The sequence below is a fragment of the Lepidochelys kempii genome, chromosome 6 (genome assembly GCF_965140285.1).
Source record: "Lepidochelys kempii isolate rLepKem1 chromosome 6, rLepKem1.hap1, whole genome shotgun sequence".
Lineage (NCBI taxonomy): Eukaryota > Metazoa > Chordata > Testudines > Cheloniidae > Lepidochelys > Lepidochelys kempii.
In genome coordinates, this window is record NC_136385.1 from 74406848 (window position 1) to 74428851 (window position 22004).

At 40.5% G+C, this 22004-nt stretch overlaps 1 protein-coding gene across 4 annotated transcripts in view; it reads right to left on the bottom strand.

The window, feature by feature from the left end:
• The window catches only part of BUB1B (BUB1 mitotic checkpoint serine/threonine kinase B), a 47122-nt gene that overhangs the window by 18744 nt on the left and 6374 nt on the right, over positions 1 to 22004 (bottom strand). For all 4 annotated transcript variants that reach the window (XM_078853336.1, XM_078853337.1, XM_073348802.1 and 1 more), the window contains exons 7-17: positions 21202 to 21401; positions 17211 to 17305; positions 14404 to 14630; positions 12078 to 12190; positions 10754 to 10899; positions 10373 to 10425; positions 9483 to 9567; positions 8957 to 9059; positions 5536 to 5822; positions 4832 to 5010; positions 333 to 476 (exon numbers count right to left, since the gene is read on the bottom strand). In XM_078853336.1, coding sequence (XP_078709462.1) covers positions 333 to 476; positions 4832 to 5010; positions 5536 to 5822; positions 8957 to 9059; positions 9483 to 9567; positions 10373 to 10425; positions 10754 to 10899; positions 12078 to 12190; positions 14404 to 14630; positions 17211 to 17305; positions 21202 to 21401 — 1632 coding nt within the window. The remainder of the gene's footprint in view (positions 1 to 332; positions 477 to 4831; positions 5011 to 5535; positions 5823 to 8956; positions 9060 to 9482; positions 9568 to 10372; positions 10426 to 10753; positions 10900 to 12077; positions 12191 to 14403; positions 14631 to 17210; positions 17306 to 21201; positions 21402 to 22004) is intronic.

Sequence of the window (22004 nt, forward strand, 5' to 3'; positions counted from 1 at the left end):
GCTGGAGGAGCAATGGTGACAAAGAGGTGTTGAAGGCAGAGGGCCCAGTCTAGATCTGTGGGTCTCTCTCTCGCAAAAAAGTGGGGGTGTAGAGGCTAGTGATAATGGGGCACTCTTCCAGAGAGACTGCACAAAGGACAGAAGCAAGCTTGCCCTTTGGATCCGTGGCATGTCCAAATTAAGATCTCTGGAAGCAACATGCTATTACATTAACTGCAATATCTAACTGCCAGGTTATTTTTCAAAATTTACAGTTTGGAGTCCATTCTGAAGGAAAAAACTTAAGCCAGTTTGAATAGAATGCCAGCACGCTAGGGTCTCTTACTGCTTACCCAGCTCTATTTCTTTCTCCAGCTCCATCACAGGCAAGGGCCCATTCTCTGAATAAAAACCTGGAGAATTACTCAATGAATCTGGCAGAGGGTCCAACAGCCTTCTGCGCTGCTCTGCACTCCATAACATTTGAGGTGGGTCATCTAGAAACAAAAAAGTAAGAGTTACAGATAGGCAGGATTCAGATGTGGATTCCGTCTGTGAAGCCAGCATGTGTGATTAGATTAGCATGTGGATATCATGAGACCTTGCTTGTATTCCCATTCTGCTACTGATCTTCTGCAATATCACTTTGGGCAAGTCCATTAACCTCTTACTTATGGTTTCTTCTTTTGCTAAGTTTTTACAGAGTAACATTTACTCACCTTTGAAGATTCATCCCAGAATCTGAAAGTAAGGTACTGAATAAGTGCAGACCATTTAAATTAAGGCTTAGTCAAGTTTTGTACTTCTTAAAAACCAAGATTTAAACTATAGGTATTTGGATTTAGGTGTATTTATCTAAACACTACAAAATCCAGTCAGGACATGTTCCAGTTTTGACCCATTTCTAGAGTAGATCAAACTTGTGAACTTTTTACTCAAAGACTTACTGGGAATGTAACCCCTCCTCCAGACCATGACAAAAATTAAAAGGTTACAGATGAACTCATCCAGCCACATTTACCCATAACAGCGTTAATCAGCTTATAGTAAAGTTGGGGCCACTAAACCACTTTGAATGGTCATAAATAAGGCTACGTTTTAGTCATGGGTATTTTTAGTAAAAGTCAGGGGTAGTAAACAAAAATTCACGGCCCGTGACCCGTCCATGACTTTTACTAAAAATACCAGTGAATAAAACTTGGGGTGGGGGGCTTCTGGGTACTGGGGGAGGGCAGCCCAGGTGCTGGGGGCGGGGGAGAAGCTCCCTACCTGGCTCCATGCCTTCCCTCTCACCCCAGCAGCAGCAGAGCTTGGATGCAGGAGGGGGCAGGGGCATGCAACAGGGTGAGGTGGGCAATGGGAGCTACACATACAATATGATGGGGGCTAATTTAGCTACAACTAATCAGGAAAGATCTTGGAGTCATAGTGGACAGTTCTCTGAAGATGGCCACGCAGTTTGCAGCGGCAGTCAAAAAAGCAGACAGGATGTTAGGAATCATTAAAAAAGGGACAGAGAATATTTTATTGCCCTTATATAAATCCATGTACACCCACATTTTGAATACTGCGTACAGATGTGGTCTCCTCATCTCTAAAAAGATATACTGGCATTAGAAAAGGTTCACAGAAGGGCAACTAAAATGATTAGGGGTTTGGAACGGGTCCCATATGAGGGGAGATTAAAGAGACGAGGACTTTTCATCTTGGAAAAGAGGAGACTAAGGGGGGGGGGATATGATAGAGTTATATAAGATCATGAGTGGTGTGGAGAAAGTGAATAAGGAAAAAAGTTATTTACTTGTTCCCTTAAGATAAGAACTAGGGGCCACCAAATGAAATTAATGGGCAGCAGGTTTAAAACAAATAAAAGGAAGTTGTTCTTGCACACAGCTCACAGTCAACCTGTGGAACTCCTTGCCTGATGAGGTTGTGAAGGCTAGGGCTAAAACAGGGTTTAAAAGAGAACTAGATAAATTCATGGAGGTTAAATCCATTAATGGCTATTAGCCAGGATGGGTAAGGAATGGTGTCCCTAGCCTCCGTTTGTCAGAGGGTGGAGATGGATGGCAGGAGAGAGACCACTTGATCATTACCTGTTAGGTTCACTCCCTCTGGGGCACCTGGCATTGGCCACCGTCAGTAAACAGGATACTGGGCTGGATGGACCTTTGGTCTGACCCAGTATGGCCATTCTTATGTTCTTATGAGCCTCCGCCTTGCCTAGCAGCTGAGCGAGGGGGATGTCGCCGCTTCTGGGGAGCCCCCCACGTAAGTGACGCCCAGAGCCCCAAACCCAAACTCTGCTGCTGGGGGGAAAGGGGAGGGCCACAGTGGCTTTAGACTACCCCAGCAGCTGCCGGTGCACCTGGAACAGTGGCTGCCTGAGTCTTAGTCATGAATCTTGACTTTTTCCATTCTACAGTGCAAGTATACAGGAGAAGTGCAAAGATATGGGCTGAGATTCCTCTACCCACTGCTATTTACTGGAATATAAAGAGTAAATTCTGAAGGAAAAAAAAAAGTCTATTCAATAGTTCTATTTAGCTGAAAGAGAAATAGTTTTGAAACCATTTGAGAGAACGATGGAGAGAAAAATTGACCATCTGCAATTAGGAATAGTTCTATACAACAGAAGAACTAGACAGAACTAGACCGTTTTGAATACAGTTGTCTTTCCTGATAATCATGCATTGCCATACAGATCCAAACGGCCTCTGAAATATTACACTTCAGAAGGGCATTTAATATTTTGCAGTGCTCTACTGAGCTCACTGGCACCAATTCTAATTTATGCTTCCAAAAACAAACAAACAATCTTTGATCACTCTGAAATTAGAGTGTCATGAAGAAAACTATTGAGGCCCAATTTTATAGAAGTATTAAACTTCTATGGAAATGATTGGGTTTTTACTCAATAACTATTCAGCAATTAGTATAATTCAGGAGCTACCACACCTCAGTCATTTGGAGTAAAATTCACTTTTTGTACCTTCATTATAAGGCAGTTTTTCCAGTGGAAGATATAAAGATTTAGGCTCTGATCCTGCATACTGAATGTGCATGGATGAGCCCCTGTGCCAATTCAGAACCCCCGACTTCACCAGGGATTCCACACAAGTGGAAAGAACTGCTTGTGTGAATCTAATTTGTGAGTCTAATTTGCAGGACTGTGGCTTAAAACAGTATCTAGCTTTAAATTCTCAAGCAAGCCTTGCAACCTTTGCATTCCTGTTAATGTAAGTACAAAGGATTTCCTTACAAAAAGATTGGTATTTCATGGATCCATTTGAAACATTTCAAAAATATCTTATCTTGACAGGATTCTTTTCCCATCCACACTTTCATCTCACATCCTGGGGATACCTTTTAAACAGTGATGCCTAATTCTAGAAACGGACAGTTATCACAAAAGGCTTACTGGGAACAGATTTTAGGTATGCCTACGCTACAGTTAAAACCTGCAACTGGCCTGTGCCAACTGACTTAGGCTAAGGAGCTGTTTAATTGAGGCAGAGATGTTCGGGCTTGGGCTGGAACACTGGCTCAGAGACCCCACCAAACATACCCTAAATGACATATGCTAATGAAGTATCATTCCCAGTTTACAACTTAGCATGCTAGTAAATTTACTATCCACTAACTGAAGGGTAACAGTCAACGTACATGCTTCTTCCTGAAATTAAATGGGAGATATGGATGCTCAACACTTTTGAAAATATAGCCACTTAATATGGATTTAGGTACATAGCTCTACATACCCACAATATCGCAAATTTTGGCTTATTACAACATATGAGATTACTCTGACTCTAGAAGAAAAGTATAGTTGTAGACATGTTAGTCCCAGGATATACGAGAGACAAGGTGGATGAGGTAATATCTTTTAGTGGCCCAACTTCTATTGGTGTGGGCAGGGGAAGAGAGAGAAGATTTCGAGCCACACAGAGCTCTTCTTCAGGTCTGGGAAAGGTACCTGAAGAAGAGCTCTGTGTGGCTCGAAAGCTTGTCTCTCTCACCAAATAGAAGTTGGGCCACTGAAAGATATTACCTTATTCACCTTGTCTGTAGAAGAAAAATTTCTTTCAATTACAGCAGCCATTTCGACTAGAAGAGGAAAGCAATCGAAGTGACTCTATACAACCAGTCCTCATAGTTTGTGTTTTCCACACCAACAAGGGAGGAAAGACATTCAGAAAACAGGAAGTTGTGATTGCAAAAGCAAAAAGAAGTTAAAGCAGAACTTAAAGGGCAAGTTTAAGGCATTTCCAAAATCTGTTTAGATTTCAAGTTGGATGATGGCCTTTTCAATATCCCAAACTATGACACTTTGACTACTTTCCTGAGAAGACTGTTCTGCACCCATAAAGATCTTCCTGTAAGGAAGCTTTCCCTGCCATTCAAGCTAATGGTTGTCTACAGAGAGTTATTCCAGACTAAAAATGTCCACACAAGGAGTTAATCAGGAATAGTTAATGCGCTTTAAATTTAGACCCTACCTTATTCTGAATTAGTTTTGTGTGTGTAGAAGAGCCCTAATTTTTCCAATTTCTTAATTTCATCCAATTACTCTTAATTATATTCCATTATATTACCTTAAATGATCCCTCCATCCATTTAATATTAACATCCTTCAAATTTGTTTTATTTATATCCCTCACACTGTTGCTTAGCCTAGTTATAAGACAGGATATCACAGCTCACTGCATAGATTTAAGCATATAAAACCATAAAGCCAATAAGACGTTTACACAAAGTACAGAAGAATACAGGACATACATACTGAAGAGTCTGCAACTGAGCTCAAATCTAAGACACGTTGTCTCAAGTGAAATTCAGACTTGGTACTTACTAGTAGTGTCTTCACTGCCTCCAGTGTCACTAGCCAGTTCAACAGGCAGGCTCTGAGCCAATTCCAGTTTCTCAGGAATATGCAGGTATTTAATAGTGGAGATGTGTGTAAGAGAGGAAGCTGAGGAAACAGATGAACCAGAGGAACGGGTGTCTTCCTGACTTGCTTCCATAATTGGGCTGTAAATGAGAAGACTATCAGCTACTCAACTTTCCAGCTGCTGTGGTGCCTGGATGCCAATCCCTTCACTACAAAAATATGCCAGACATCCCCAGTAAACACTGAATGAATTCACAATCCCCTTTTCATCCTGAAATGGAGACTGGACAAGTCCTCATGAGCCAAACCATTCATATATTAACAAGAGAGTAGGAAACCCTGAAATATAACAGGAATTGGTTATCCTCTCTAATCTTTTTGGCTAAAATTTTTACTCAGCTTTAATTTAGATACAGAGAGCATGAAGTTAAACATTTCAGCAATGCTGTGACTGATGGCTGAACACTGACTTCTATTTTATTGGTGTAACATCTCAAAGAATGGCAAAATGCAATCCAAATCCTGGACTGAGCTGGAAAAATGGTGTTCTAAGTACACCTGGCTCTACTAAGAATATTGTTACATCTAATCTTTGGAGAGAGACTCCCAGCAACCAAAGACTCAAACAGGAAAAAAGGGCATATGGTATTTCCACAGAGAATTACCTCAGCTTCTTAATGCAAAGAGTTTCATTGTAGATACCCTCACAAATAGGGATTTGCTGGCTCAGAGATGTGCTCTTAGGCTCTGGACACTCTTCCTTCAGGGTACTCTCTGGGTTGGTAGGAGGTTGGATTCTCTGTGCCACTACACCATGGAAGGGAGTGGATGCCAAGTGGGCAGCCCTAACAAAGTCACAGGTATCTTCTGGGCTGGGGCAAAGGGTTTTGTTCTTGTAGGAGCCAGTCAAAATTGCATCTTCAGCTAAGGGTTCAATTCCATGGAGCTCATCCTGAAACAAGTAGAAAGCAGAACAAATTAGGTGACAGCTACCACCCGGCCTCTGGATTTTGTTTTATTTTTGGTCTTGAACAGTTTCTATTAAAAAGCCTGTCACATATAAAAAACCTCTGAAGATATCTACCTCCCCCTACTCTCCAACACAAAAAGCACAAGAAGTAACATAACTTGTTACTCATTCTTAGCTTCCTTCCTGAAAACTTCCACATGGCAGACTACTGGATGTCCTTGGTATTTATGCTGATTAATAATGCAAATTGTATATCATTCTGCTTTCTGACAGTTTACAGTAGAACCTCAGAGTTACGAACTGACCAGGCAATCACACACCTCGTTTGGAACAAGTAGTACGAAAAATCAGACAGCAGCAGAGACCAAAAAAAAGCAAATACAGTACAGTACTGTGTTAAACTACTAAAAAAAAAATAAAAGGGAAAGCAGCATTTTTCTTCTGCACAGTAAAGTTTCAAAGTTTTGAAAGAATCACTGTAATGTTTTGTTCAGTTATGAATATTTCAGAGTTACGAACAACTTCCATTCCTGAGGTGTTCGTAATGGAGGTTATACTGTATACGCAAATTAAGATTAAAATTGGTCTTCACTTTTTAATTTTTAAACCCATGTTACTCCCTCCAGTGCTCTGTCCCCTTTCTCACTCCTTTTCCAGTTTATACTGTTCCCATAGCCAGTCGAATCATCTGATCATCCCCTTCTTCCCCCTGCACAATCATCAAAATTTGTACTTCTCTTCCCTTCTGGCTCTTCTGATCTTGGATAAAAGGTATCTCTCTGGCACAGGCTTCAGATGCTCCTCCTATATCATACTTTTAGTTTCAGTTGGGTAACTGAGTTCTGCCTACCTAGAATTATGTCATTTTCTTTCTGTCCTGAGCTATTGTTTAACATTGTGTTGCTGAGAACTATTTAAAGCTTACTACCATTCACCTGGGAAGCGGGTGAATTTCAGTGACTAGTAAGGTGATCATGGAATAAAATTTATTTCCATCTAAAGCTGTGTATGCTCTGTAGGCACATTATAAAAAGTTAAAAATCAAAAGTATGTCAAACATTAAAATCCTTCCCAACTCAAGACAGACAGCCCTCAAAGCCACTAATGACTTCCGCATTCCAAATCCCAAAGATCTCTTCTTAATAATCATTCACCTGCAACTCCCTGAACCTTTGACACAACCACTCTCCCCGTTTCTCCTTGAGACCCTCAGTTTCTTTGGACTTCAGGACTGTCTATTCCCTGCTCTCCTACCTTGCTAACCAAGCCTTTGTAATTAGAATTGCCTCAGGAGAAAGATTTCCTCAGTCTTCACTTTTGGGCATGCCCTAAGGCAGCGGTTCCTAAACTTTTTAATAAAGGTGACCCAAATGCATTTTTGTCTTTTGAGGGCCCCCATTGCTCCTACTTCCTCATATCCCCTCCACCTTCCTTCACAGCCATCCAGCCCCTGCTCCCCCTCACAGCCCCTTACTCTCTTCATCCCTACCCCCTCCTGCAGCCCCTAGCTGGATCCCCTCTCTCCCATGGCCAGGCCACTGTTGCCACCAGGGTGTTGTCTGCTTGCTAGCTCCAGCTGCTTCCTCTGTACTGTTGCTGCTTCCCAGATCCTGCTCCCCACTCTGCTGCCCCTTGGAAGTGAGAACAGGATCCAGGCAGCAGCCACACGAAGGAAGCGGCCTCCAGGCAATGTGCAGGGCAGAGAAAGGCTGCTGACTGACTGCTCACTGGCTCTGGCTGCTGCCTCCATCTGGATCCTGCTGCCCTTGTCACTGCCTGCTGCTCAGGGTAAGCAGGAGCAGAAGAGGACACACATGACCCATGATGCAGGAAACACTGCCCTAAAGGCCAGTCTTTTCTCCTTTCCATTAGCCTTCTGGTTGCCTACATGTACAACCATTGTTATTTTTACCCTTCTACCTTTTCTGTACAGGCTCCCATACCTCCTCAGAGATGTCTCACCAGTTACACATGGCAAAAACTAAACTTCTCATCTTTCTTTTGAAGCTGCCCTGCCTACTTTCTCCATCACTGGGGACAAATCCAGTCTTATTCCTATCGCTCAAAGTTGCAACTTTGAGGATCTCTTTTACTCTTCCCTCCACATCTTGGCGCTCACCAAATCTAAATGCTTCTTTCTCTATCACACTGCCAAAAACACAAAAATGCCCCTACCTCATCCTCTCTTCAGCCAAGCCATGGTTCACATCATGATTATGTATCACATGAACTCCTGTAGTCATCTACTCCATTTTCACTGATATTCACCTTTCTCCTCTTCAATCTATCCAGCATTCACCCTTAATCACATCTCTGGCCATCCTAATTTATCTTCCTTTCTCAAATCCCTTCACTTGCTCATTACCTACTTCTGGATAAAGTTCAAACTCACCTTGACTGCTAAGATCCTGCTCAACTCTGCCCTCTGACTTGTTATCCCTCATTCCCCAATTTGTACCTTGTCTCTTCTTGCTTTTTTTTTTTTAATTACTGTTTCCCGTCTTGCCCTCTCACCTTAATGCCTTTTCCATTCTGTTTCTAACCACGCATCAGTTATCTTCACTATGCCCACTTTTATAGCCTTATTTTCTGTCACCAACTTCCATTTCTGTGCAGTGTCCTCCCCCCCACATCTCACTCCCTACTTTAAAAATCAGAACTTTTATAATTTGCTTGCTATACAAGTGATTTTTGTTCACGTCAATCCTCCTTTCCTTTTGTCTGCATTCCATGTTTGTCCAACTAGACTGTAAATGCTGAAGCAAGGACCAGGTCTGTTAGAGTTGTATAAGAAATGGTCATTAACATGCCATAACTGCATGATGCTTTAGTGTTTTTTAAAGCATCCCTTCACCCCAAAAAAGCTGCACTCATCTCCTGATCAGCTACAACTTGAGAAAGCTAAAAAAACCCAAGTCTTGCAGTGTGACCTGAAAGTCACAGATGAAAATGGCTCGCAAACGAAAGAGAAAAGCTAGGGATCCCTTTCAGAAAAAAGTATGGTACTGCTTGTTTCCATCAAGGACTCATTAGTCCTTCTATCATACCATCACCAAGTTTGGCAATATTGCATTCTACAACTCCTTCTCGAGCTGACAGAGGAAATTTCTCCTTACGCAGACTTCTGGCGGTATGTTTTCCTTGGCGGTGATACTATCTGAAGGTTTACGAACAGCAAGGGGACGTCGGGCACTTTTCTGTGGGTGGCCTGCAGGATGACTAAACAAAAGTGACATTGCATTAAATATTGATAAAAATAATTTTTCTCCTCAAGAAACTTAATTCACTCAACACTTCAAGACCCCTTTGCTTCCTTTTTAGGTTAGAACTACAAACCAACACAATAAACTACTTACCAAGAATGGAGACAATCTTGTTAAGGTAGTAGGGGTGGGGGTATGGACAGAAGATGCACCGTGAGAAGAGAAGAGAATAATTGTGTGAAATCAATAAAAGAAAGATTTAGGATGAATATTGGGGAATTGTTTTCCTGAACATGAGGCTGTGGAGTCTCCCAAGAGCAGTGAGACAAAACTAGACAATACATAAAAAGGAATAGTCATGAATAATTGTGCTATAGAGGAAGTGGTATGGGGGTAGAATAGGCAATTTACTATGTATATGTTTCAGTGATTCTATAACCTGACATTCTGGTTTTCTGAAGCAGACGATTCATCAAATATGGAGAAAAATGTAGTAGGATCCAGTGAAGGAGGGAGATCTGCATCTGGAATTAAAAACAAAGACTGGGTAATAGACAAATACTCCTGCACAGCACATACAATGGTGCTTCAGACCCATATAAGACAGCTCAAAGTGCCTGTCCTAGCAGGAAGTATTTGGACTCATGCTTAAAAGCATCCCATTTAACACACAATAGTGGCTTATAGCATTAAGATCGTTTGGTTTTGCCATTTTAAAGAAACTCAGAGAGTAAAAGCATGGTTCTTCACGAGCCAGTGTGCTCTGTCTGGAATTTTCTTTATAGCTTGTACCTTTTTTCTTAAGTGTGATCTCAACTTTCTGCTCATCCTGGTCATCGAAAAACACATTGTCTCTCTAGATTTCTGAGCGCCCAGCTAGAGGCTGGGTTATTTCTGTCAATAAGGAATAGTAATCTCATACCTGACCATCAAGAAGATAATTTAGTCAGCCTACGCCCTTTCAGGAACAAGTAGAGTACACAAGGTCTGAGAAAAAGCATTCTCACCTACAGCAGTCCAACTATAGAATACTACCAGCTCCTCCAGAAGGCACTCTAAACTGATATCAGTCTCAAAGAGAGTATGAAACTCTAGAACTGTACTCAGGAAAAGAAGAAAGGATCCTCAGCTATTAAAATTATTAGATTTGAAAGTCTCTTTAAATAATCAACAGCACAATGAGCGTGTGAGACCCCTGAACAAGACCAATGCCAGTTAAGCATGTTCTTTTCGCTATTCTAATCCACACAATTCAGCTATTCATTTGAATGACTACTTCCTATCAGCATAGCCGTCTCTCAAAATGGTATCAATGCAAACAGAACTTACCCTTAGAGCACAGCTGTTCGTGCTGCTGAGCATTTTCTGCCAACTGGGACTCACTGTGAACAAAATATAGGCAAGTTTTTAATACATGCATGCAGCCCCCCAACTATACTTAGTAGATGAGCAAGCTGAACTCAGCTATAACGCTAAACATTACTCTTCTCAGAAAAATTATTAAAATCCTCTGAAGACAGATACCTGATTCTGTTCAGAGGCCAATACCGAGATCAGGGTATATTTTGAGGTATCATGTTTTTGGAAAAAACATGAAGAAAAACTAAAAACAGGCTTCCCAGAAAGTGACACATACTAAAAAAAAGCGAAGAAAACCACACTGAGGCAGAGACTCTCCACCTCCTGCTCCCAAAGCAAATCCCGCACTACCTTGGCAATCCAGTCAGTTTTTTCACAAGAGATTCTGCAGTGAGTGCTACTGCGCTGGGGAAAGCAACTTCTCCTTCTGCTTCAAGAGGCTCTGAAGCTCCCACCAAAACAGATTCCATTCTTGCAGGCTCCCTCTCTTCTGTTGGCTTTGACCATGAAAGTGGGAGTGGCAGAGGGGAGAGAGACAGCACTCAGTGAGTAACTCGCAAGCCATACTACCGACTTCCAAAACACAGCACTCTGTGTGTAGTTAAAGTCAGGGTAGATTGATCACCGATTTAAATCACCGATTTTAATGATGATTTAAATCAGAAAGCAGATAACTTATTTGAAACAAATTTCAATCATGCTTCCTGTATGCACTTTATTTTTCTCAAGAAAGGTTCATTCTCATTGGTTGGTACAATAACGATGTGCTGATTTTATTATTTACAATTACATCTAGTTTTTACACTAAATTTGGTACTTGGTTAGCCAGGAGAATACAGCCTAACTACACACATTTATTTGAGCAATTACATAGCTTAGTATAGAAATTAAGAGTGTGAATAAATGTAATAAAGTGCATGGTTAGAAAGTGTATTTACTAGATAATTAACTGTTTATTCATAATTTGTGTCTCGCTGTATTTAGATGGACATTAGAATTCTGTTTGGGCATTTTTAAACAGCATTTTTATTTCTAGTTAAAAACTACCTTAATGCATTGGATACATAAGAAAAGTATTTCAGCTAAACTTTCCAGCAAATTACTAATATTTGGAAAAAAGTTAACACCCCAACATTCACTTCACTTTTAGGATTGAAAATTATATAGAAATTTAGCGCAGCATATGACAGACTGTGCCACATTTACAAGGGTTGACATCAGAAGTGAAAAATGTTTTCTTCCAATTCTATATGTAAAAAGAAGCCTTTAAGTAAATAAGTTTGAGGTGGGCTCTTGCATTTAGTATATTTTTATTTACACAAATTTTAATAGAAGCTCGGGCCTTAACGTAGGTTGTCAAATTTAGTTTTAAAAGGGGAAAAAATAAAAAAATCAGATTTAAATAAGAGTCAGATTTTTTAAAGCCATTAATTTTTATCCATCGTAGTTAAAATAAACTGAAAAAAAAATAGAAAACAATATTTCTCTCATCTTTCAGTTATTAGGGTGGTGACCTTATGAGTTATTTATACCAAACATTTAAATATCCCTTCAGAGTAAGAGGGAGGAAACTGTACTAGCAAGATAAAAAACAGAGGGGTCACTATTCCATTAGAGCTTTCATCTGCCTTCATACAGGTAGGCCATCAGCACAAATGAACAAGGAAGAAGATACCTGCTCAGATGTTCTCTTCTGCTGGTCATCATCTTTCTCCTTTAGCTTCTTCTCCAGCTCTTCAATCCGCCTCTGCATCTCTGCGGTTTGCTGTGCTATGGCATGAAACTCGTCTAAAGAAGGAAAGCTTAATTAAAGTATTATGTATTCCTTATGAGTAACCCTGTAGCCAAGCCCAAACTCTGCACGCCCCCAGTAACAGACACCAGATCCTCTTGTAAAGGAAAAGTTTCCCCATCCTACTTCCTGGGGAGTGGTATTTATTTAGGCTACTAACTAGGGCTGTCAAGCGATTAAAAAAATTAACCATGACTAATTGCACTGTTAAACAATAATAAAATACCATTTATTTAAATATTTTGGGTGTTTTCTACACTTTCAAATATATTGATTTTAATTACAACACAGAATACAAAGTGTACAGTGCTCACTTTATTTCTTGTTTTTTTACAGTGGAAATACTTGTAATCAAAAATACAGTATTTTTCAATTTACCTAATACAAGTACTGTAGTGCAATCTCTATCGTGAAAGCTGAACTTACAAATGTAGAGTTATGTACAGAAAAACTGCATTCAAAAATAAAATATAAAATTTTAGAGCCTACAACTGCACTCAGTCCTACTTCTTATTCAGCCAATTGCTCAGACAAATAAGTTTGTTTACATTTGCAGGAGATAATGAAGCCTGCTTCTTGTTTACCATGTCATCTGAAAGTGAGAACAGGCAGGCACTCTCATGGCACTGTTGTAGCAAGCGTTGCAACATATTTACACGCCAGATGCGCTAAAGATTCTCATGTCCGTTCATGCTTCAACCACCATTCCAGAGGACATGCGACCATGCTGATGATGGGTTCTGCGCGATAACAATATAAAGTAGTGCAAACCGACGCATGTTCATTTTCATTATCTGAGTCAGATGCCACCAGCAGATTTTCTTTTCTGAGGGTTCAGGTTCTGTAGTTTCCGCATTGGAGTGTTGCTCTTTTAAGATTTCTGAAAGCATGCTCCACACCTTGTCCCGCTCAGATTTTGGAAGGCGCTTCAGATTCTTAAACCTTGTGTCCAGTGCTGTAGCTATTTTTAGAAATCTCACATTTGTACCTTCTTTGTGTTTTGTCAAATCTGCAGTGAAAGTGTTTTTAAAATGAACATGTGCTGGGTCATCAGCCGAGACTGCTATAACATGAAATATATGGCAGAATGCAGGTAAAACAGAGCAGGGGACATACAATTCTCCCCCCAGGAGTTCAGTCACAAATATAATTAACAGTTTTTCTTTTTCCCTCTTAAAACGAGAGAGTCATCAGCATGAAAGCATGTCCTCTGGAATGATGGCCAAAGCATGAAGGGGCATACGAATGTTTAGCATATCTGGCATGTAAATACTTTGCAATGCCAGCTACAGAAGCGCCATGCAAATGTCTGTTCTCACTTGCTGGTGCCACAGTAAATAAGAAGAGGGCAGCATTATCTCCTGTAAATGTAAACAAACTTGTTTGTCTTAGCGATTGGCTGAACAAGAAGCTGGACGGAGTGGACTTCTAGGCTCTAAAGTTTTACATTGTTTTGGTTTTGAGTGCAGTTATGTTACCAAATAAATAATCAAAAATCTACATTTGTAAGTTGCACTTTCAGGAGGAAGAGGTTGCACTACACTACTTGTATAAGGTGACTTGAAAAATACTATTTCTTTTAAATTTTTACAGTGCTAATATTTGTAATCAAAAATATACATTTTGGATTCAATTACAACATAAAATATATATGAAAATGTAGAAAAACATCCAAAATATTTCAATTGGTATGCTATTGTTTAACAGTGCAATTAAAACAGCAATTTTTTTAATCACGATTAATTTTTTTGAGTTAATCGCAATTAATCGACAGCCCTACTATTAACAGAACCAAAGAGGATCAGGTAGGGTAAAAAGGCCCATTCATCAAACAGACCCAGTTTAATCCCTGCTGTTCCTGGATAAACCCCTATAGTCGAGGCAGACAGCACACATTCCTTTCTAGGAACAGCTTAAGGAGGAGTGCTCTCATCCACAATGGTTCACCTGTTAACACTGATGAGCCAGTGAACCTCTTTTTCCCCTCCTCACTGCCCTTCCCATTATAGACTTCCACATAAGTCTTCTCAGTCCCTGGTTGCTGGTTTTCTACTCTTCGTATCAACAGGTGCGAAGCAACAGTCCTAACCTGATGCTTTGCCTTCTTCACCAGTGGCAATAAGGAAGGCTGCCACACCTAATGGGAACTGCAAGTGTAGTTTTCTGAATCAATCTGAAGAAACTTCAGGTCATCCCTTTTGATGCATACCTTCCCTTCTCTTTTTTGCTTTCTTTCTATATATTTCAGCTCGGATCTCTTCCAAGGAGAACTCCTCTACTCCAGCATAAACTCTCTCTTTACAATACATTGCAACCTCTTTCTTCTCCTGAGCGTCCTGTTGATGGTTTTGCACCCGTTGTAGTGGATCCACTTCCTTCCCAGGCTTCCGAGCACTTAAAACATGATTTATGCTGGACTCAATTTTGCAGGGAGTACTAAGAGAACAAAAGATAATTAACATTCAGCACATAGTCCCCAGAGATGGGAGCATGGGTGGAAGTATGGATAATCTCAAAGGATCCATTTAAATTCAGGACAGCCTATGGGCAACATAAATCAGCTCCTGAAACAGGAAAGGCAACAGAAAGGAATGGAATGTCAGAAAATTTATAAGTAGACACCTATGGGTAAGTGGTAATGAACACAAGCCCCAGTCAAATAGTATACACCTGCTATGTAACACATGTTCTAGAGTGCGAGTTTTTGCCTTTAGCCCCCAAGACCCTTATAGATGCATTTGCCATCTGCATCTTCTTGTCACCAATCACCTCCCACCACTCTCATTTTATTATCCAAGCAAGAAAAGCCAGCCTTAGGACAACAGTTCCAACTGTCACCACACAGTCAATGAAGACTTGTGAACAACTGAATTTGTGAAACCTGTTTAACTCTGTGTAAAATGATGCTATTGAAATTCTAGTGAAGAGTTCTGTGGAAAAGATCCTAATGCGGAAAGTTAAAACTTACGTTTTCACATTAAGAAAGTACTAAACTGAGAGAATCCTGAGGCCAGCATGAAGATTTTGAAGCATGAAAGATATAGGCTTCACAGTTGGGTTTGGCCAATTTTTTAAAAAAAGAGTCACCTAAACCTATTTAGGACCCTTCTACCCCAAGCTTTCACATTCTATTTTTCACTCTGTAAACATCGTTCCAGTTAAACTCTTTCAAGCATAGTTTGGGGCGGGCCAATGCCCACAGCATGGACAAGACAGACTTTTCTAAACTGTTCCCATAAGGTATAGCCTCATCCAGACTGACTGGCCAAACCACTCAAAAAGCTAATTTAGGTGGAACCATATTTAAAATATTTCTCTGTTCCCTTTAAGTGTAGGCAGGACCATACTGTGCAAACAGCAAAGATTCAACCTATACTATAGAAAACAATGTCAGGGGACCCAACTATATAGTACCAGGAGACTCCCATAACAGGTAAGATATGTTTAGGTCTTTAGCATAGACAGGACCTTGCCTTGTTATAAACGTGTTCCTGGATTAGGATACACTTTTGGACACAGCTAGGTAGTATGGTTCCAGGGCATGGCTTAGATTCCATACACAATATACAAAACTATGGGCTTAGCTACACAGTGCAGTAATGCACAACAGTGGGGTGTGAATTCTAATGTGCATCAACATTTTGTGCATGGAATCTAAGTGGCCCGTATAGACTCTGATGGAGGACACTAGAAGTTCCCTAGAGAGCATTAATGCAGCATTGTTCACATCGTGTAGACAAGCCCTTTGAATTAGGGAAAAGCTGTGCTGCAATCAAGCCCTTGATGCTCTTGCTTTTGTATTTTATACATAGTCAAAAAGAAGCAATGTTCCACTCACTTTCCCCACTGCAAGATAGCTGTGGGCAAGCATAACTAACACCAGTCACCTTCTCCAGAAAGAGGTAAGCAACCTCAACATTTTTTTTATTTTTTTCCTGATTTATGAAGTGAGAAAAGCAGAGCAATTTACAGGCATTTTAGTGAGCAATGCACAAGCAGGAAGCTAGATTCAAGCCAAGTAACATACTCCTCCATACCTGTCATGCAAACTTTTTAAAAGCTTTTCTCAAAAGAAAACTCCCTTTTAAGCTGACTCTAAAGTTCCAAAAAACACTAGGAAACATAGCTACAAACCTGAATCAGACTTGGCTGCTCCCTACCACCACACAGACAAAAAGGCCATAGACTTATGAAGTAGACTTTTGAGAATTCAAGGCAGCTGTGTCCTTCTCCCTAACTCTGCCAGCTCCCATTACAGTAATTCCTCACTTAAAGTCGTCCCTGATCAATTAGGGAACATGCTCATTTAAAATTGTGCAATGCTCCCTTATAATGTTGTTTGGCAGCCACCTGCTTTGTCCACTGCTTGCAGAAAGAGCAGCCCTTTGCAGCTAGCTGGTGGGGGCTTGGAACCACAGTGGACCAGCAGCCCCCGTATCAGCTCCCCGCTGCCCTAAGTTCCCTGTGTCTCAACTTCCTGATCTACTTAAAAAGGCAGTATACTTAGAGTGGGGTCAGCATACTTTAAGGGGCAATGCACATCTCTCTCTCTCTCACACACACAGGGTGTGTGTCTCTGTCTCTGCCATGCTGTCTCCCCTCCCTCCATTGGTGCTGCCTTGCAGAGCATGAGGTTACATTAACAACAATATGTTAACCCTTGAGGACTCAGCTGAGTTCTAGTTCATCATTTAGCAGTAAGGCATCCCCTGGGAAATATCTTCCACCCTCTGACTCCACCACCTCAATCAAGCTTCACAATCATCATTGCTGTGTACAGTATTGAATTGTTTAAAACATATACTGTGTATACATATATTATATTATAATCTAATATAATCTTTTGTCTGGTGAAAAAAATTTCTCTGGAACCTAACCCCCCTATTTACATTAATTCTTATGGGGAAATTGGATTCGCTTAACATCGTTTCACTTAAAGTCGCATTTTTCAGGAACATAACTACAATGCTAAGCGAGGAGTTACTGTACAAGCCTTCTGAGGAGATAGAAACTCACATGACTTGATGCTGTGCAGACTCTTCCACATATGGGGTAAAACCGGGCAGCATACAGGGCACCTCTATACCAGAGTTCATGTTACTGCGAGGACGCTGAGGGAGCAGAAACCCAATGTTAGCAGCTTAAAGATTCATTCTTAAACACCCCCACAGGCTGATTTGTTCTCCTTCTCTGCCCAGACTTTTTGATGTCCGCAATGACAACTCATTCCTTAGTCATTAAAAATCCTGCCTCCATAAAACTCCATATTTCTCCAGCACTTCAATTTCCTTCTGCTATGCAGTCAAGTTACAAAATTTCCAAATGGCCATCAATGCCTTGAAAAACAATGACACATGCCCTTTCTTTTCTACTCCTATCTCATTTCCAGAGATGCTGAGAATCCTCACTACCCAGTCAGTATCTTATTTTTTTCCTCCTCTTCCACCCACTTTTCGCTTAAGATTGCCCCAATACTTCAACAGCATAATCTCTACTCTCATCTGAGTGCTTCCTGTCTTCCCCATTTTCCTTCCTTGCAGATTATGAACAGGAAGTCAAAGAAAGCATCAAGTTAGCAACCCTTCTTCCTTCTCATTTCCCTTGACAATTAAGAATAGGGCTGTCAAGCAATTAAAAAAATTAATCGCTATTAATCATGCTGTTAAGTATTTAAATAAACAGTATTCTATTGTTTATTTAAATACTTTCAGATGTTTTCTATATTTTCAAATATATTGATTTGTAGTACTATAGTGTACAATACACCCTTTGTTTTTTATTACAAATATTTGCACTGTAAAAAAAATGAAATAGTATTTTTCAAATCACTTAATACAAGTACTGTACTGCAATTTCTATCATGAAAGTTGAACTTACAAATGTAGAATTGTTTCAGAGGAACAGCCGTGTTAGTCTGTATTCGCAAAAAGAAAAGGAGTACTTGTGGCACCTTAGAGACTAACCAATTTATTTGAGCATGAGCTTTCGTGAGCTACAGCTCACTTCATCAGATGTTTACCGTGGAAACTGCAGCAGACTTTATATACACACAGTGAGCATGAGCTTTCGTGAGCTACAGCTCACTTCATCAGATGTTTACCGTGGAAACTGCAGCAGACTTTATATACACACAGAAATCATGATTTCTGTGTGTATATAAAGTCTGCTGCAGTTTCCACGGTAAACATCTGATGAAGTGAGCTGTAGCTCACGAAAGCTCATGCTCAAATAAATTGGTTAGTCTCTAAGGTGCCACAAGTACTCCTTTTCTTTTTGCAAATGTAGAATTATGTACAAAAAAAACTGCATTCAAAAATAAAGCTTTAGCACCTACAATACCTCTCAGTCGCACTTCTTGTTTATGTCACTGGACAGTGAGAAGAGGCGGTCGCATGGCACTGTTGTAGCCGGCATTGCAAGATATTTACGTGCCAGATGCGCTAAACATTCACATGCCCCTTCCTGCTTCAGTCACAATTCCAGAGGACATGCATCCATGCTGATGATGGGTTCTGGTCGATAACAATCCAAAGCAGAGCAGACTGATGCATGTTCGTTTTCATCATCTGAGTCAGATACCACCAGCAGAAGGTTGATTTTCCTTTTTGGTGGTTTGGTTTCTCTAGTTTCCGCATTGGAGTATTGCTCTTTTAAGACTTCTGAAAGCATGCTCCACACCTCCTCCCTCTCAGATTTTGGAAGGCACTTCAGATTCTTAAACCTTGGGTCGAGTGCTATAGCTATCTTTAGAAATCTCACATTGGTACCTTCTTTGGTCAACTCTGCACTGAAAGTGTTCTGAAAACTATCATGTGCTGGGTCAGACTGCTATAACATGAAATATATGGCAGAATGCGGGTAAAACAGAGCAGGAGACATACAATTCTCCCCCAAGGAGTTCATTTACAAATTTGTTACAAACAAGTTACAAATTTAATTAATGCATTTTTTTTTTAAACGAGCATCAGCATGGAAGCATGACCTCTGGAATTGTGACTGAAGCAGGAAGGGGCATACGAATGTTTAGCATCACTGGCACATAAATACCTTGCAATGCTGGCTGCAAAAGTGACATGCGAAAGCCTGTTCTCACTTTCAGGTGATATTGTAAAAAGAAGCAGGCAGCAGTATCTCCCATAAATGTAAACAAACTTATTTGTCTTAGTGATTGGCTGAAAAAGAAGTAGGACTGAGTAGACTTGTAGGCACTAAAGTTTTACATTGTTTTGGTTTTGAGTGCAGTTATGTAACAAAAAACAAAACAAAAAAATCTACATTTGTAAATTACAGTTTCAGGATAAAGAGATTGCACTGCAGTACTTGTATGAGGTGAATTGAAAAATACTTTGTCTTTTGTTTATCATTTTTACAATGTAAATATTTGTAATAAAAAATAATAACAAAGTGAGCACTGTACACTTTGTATTCTGTGTTGTAATAGAAATAAATATATTTGAAAATGTAGAAAAACATCCAAAAATATTAAATACATTTCAATTGTTATTCTTTGTTTAACAGTGCAATTAATTTTTTTGAGTTAATCGCATGAGTTAACTGTGATTAACCAACAGCCCTAATTAAAAACTTCAGATACTGTAAACCACACTCCATTCACTTGGACCATCATGCTAGCTATGCAAGCACATTTCATTCTCTTAATCAAATTGCCCTTTAACTAGTGGCAATTCTTTTCTCAGGGTTCCCATAAGTTGTGTCCTTTGCTCTTTCCTACTTTTCCTTCTCAGTTGTTTGATTTCTAACCACTTTCACTCTGATGATACTCAGGTGATCATATTCTCTACTGCCCTTTGACTCTTCCACATCTATTCTCTCCATCTGCTCTGATCAAGTCACTCTGGTATTTGACGGGTTTCAGAGTAACAGCCGTGTTAGTCTGTATTCTCAAAAAGAAAAGGAGTACTTGTGGCACCTTAGAGACTAACCAATTTATTTCAGCATAAGCTTTCGTGAGCTACAGCTCACTTCATCGGATGCTGTAGCTCATGAAAGCTTATGCTCAAATAAATTGGTTAGTCTCTAAGGTGCCACAAGTACTCCTTTTCTTACTCGTATTGGAGCGGAGGAGGCCATAAGTACCTATATAAACAAACTTTTGACTTCATTTCAGCTGCTCTCAGCTAACATCTGAGACTAAACTGCTTCTTTTCAAAGAGGAGCAGCCTGAAGCACAACCCCTTTTCCACCCACCTCTCCCTGTCTGTCTGCAAGCCTCCCTACATTGCTAGAGTACTGCCTCGATGCAACTTCTCCTCAATACCTTCTTGATGCTTTTGGTGCAAACTCTTGACTGTCACCACTCTAAGTCTCAGGTCTCAAGACACCAGACCTGTGGAATGTTTCTGACCACCTTCCCATGTATATAAGGCTGCACAACTACATCCTCAAGCTGTTCCACAGGTTGTGCTGCACTAAGCCAATTTAGCTGCAGCTAATTAATCTTCTGCTTTACTCTCATCTCATACACTGGACTAACCAAAATTTGTGTGTATATACACACACACACACACACACACACACACACACAAAAAAAAAAAAAAAAACCTTTCCTCCCATCCCTTTTCCTACCCCACCCTTGGCCAGCTTCTCTCTCTCTCTCTCTCTCTCCTTTCCACACCGCCCTAGCTCCATAATAGGGTACCAGGTCTCTTCTGTTGCACCTTCTTATTAGCAAGGATTAGACTCAGCAGATATCTATTGACTTCACAGTGGCAAGGGGAGCTTCTTATAAATCAGTGGAGTTAACGGGCTGGAAGCAGAGATGTGGCGATAGGAAGTTATAGAAATAGCCTGGCTTAGGAAGAAATCTTAGGTTGAGGCTTTTGTTATTGTTATGCGAGTTACAATAAAGCTAAATCCTAAAGAAGGGAGGTAAGTTTGACTTCATATATAGCATGTGTAGACTTAATTTGAAAGAAACTGGGAAAAATCACCTGCTCTTATACCCTCCCTCCTCCTTTTTTAGCCAACAAGTCTTGCCACTCCTTACCCTGCCTGAGTTCCACGGTCCTGCCTTCAGTTCGTTTTCTTTGGCCCTTCCTGTTGGGGGTGCTGCCCATGGCTGTGGTGTAAGTATAGGAAGCTCAGCTCTGGAGACTGAGGCTGTGTTTTCATCAAACACAGCAAAATTTGGGCCATTTGACACCTGTTGAGATGTTGAGTTCTGGAAGCTTCGGCCTCGGTTTGCAGCTAGATGTAAAAAGGAGACAAGTTGTATATGAATATTATTAGGAATGTTGGATCATATTAAAGAAGTTCTGTATTAAAATCACAAATTAGTTTGATTCCCCATTGTTTAAATTCCAGGCTATTGCTAATTAAGAGGTCTCTTGGTTTTTGGTACTGTTTCTCTCCCTCTGTGTGTGAAACTTGCAAGCTGCTAATTGTGTTGAAGGCCGAGAAGAGTCTATTCTCAAAGAAATTTTTTGTAACAACTACTCACACAGAGAGAGACTCAAAGCAATACTCTGTAACAACAGGAACAGCACCCAGAGACTCCCCGCCCTTTTGTTGTATTAACAATTGTGATTAAAATAGAGATAGAGGATGTATGTGGATGGATGCTTGGTGTGGATAATAACTGAATGATCAGGGAGGTGCCAGCCTAAGAATTCAGTGTCCATCGGCTGAAGAAGGTGTCAAGTGGAAATAACCAGAGGACCCCCGGAGGGCAGACTGGAATCCACCCAACAGCCTCAAGAATGGGAGAACCAAAGAACAAGATAACATCTGGCAGCATGGAGCCGTCAGGAATGTGCCATCTGCTGATTGATTCAGCAACAGCATGATGAA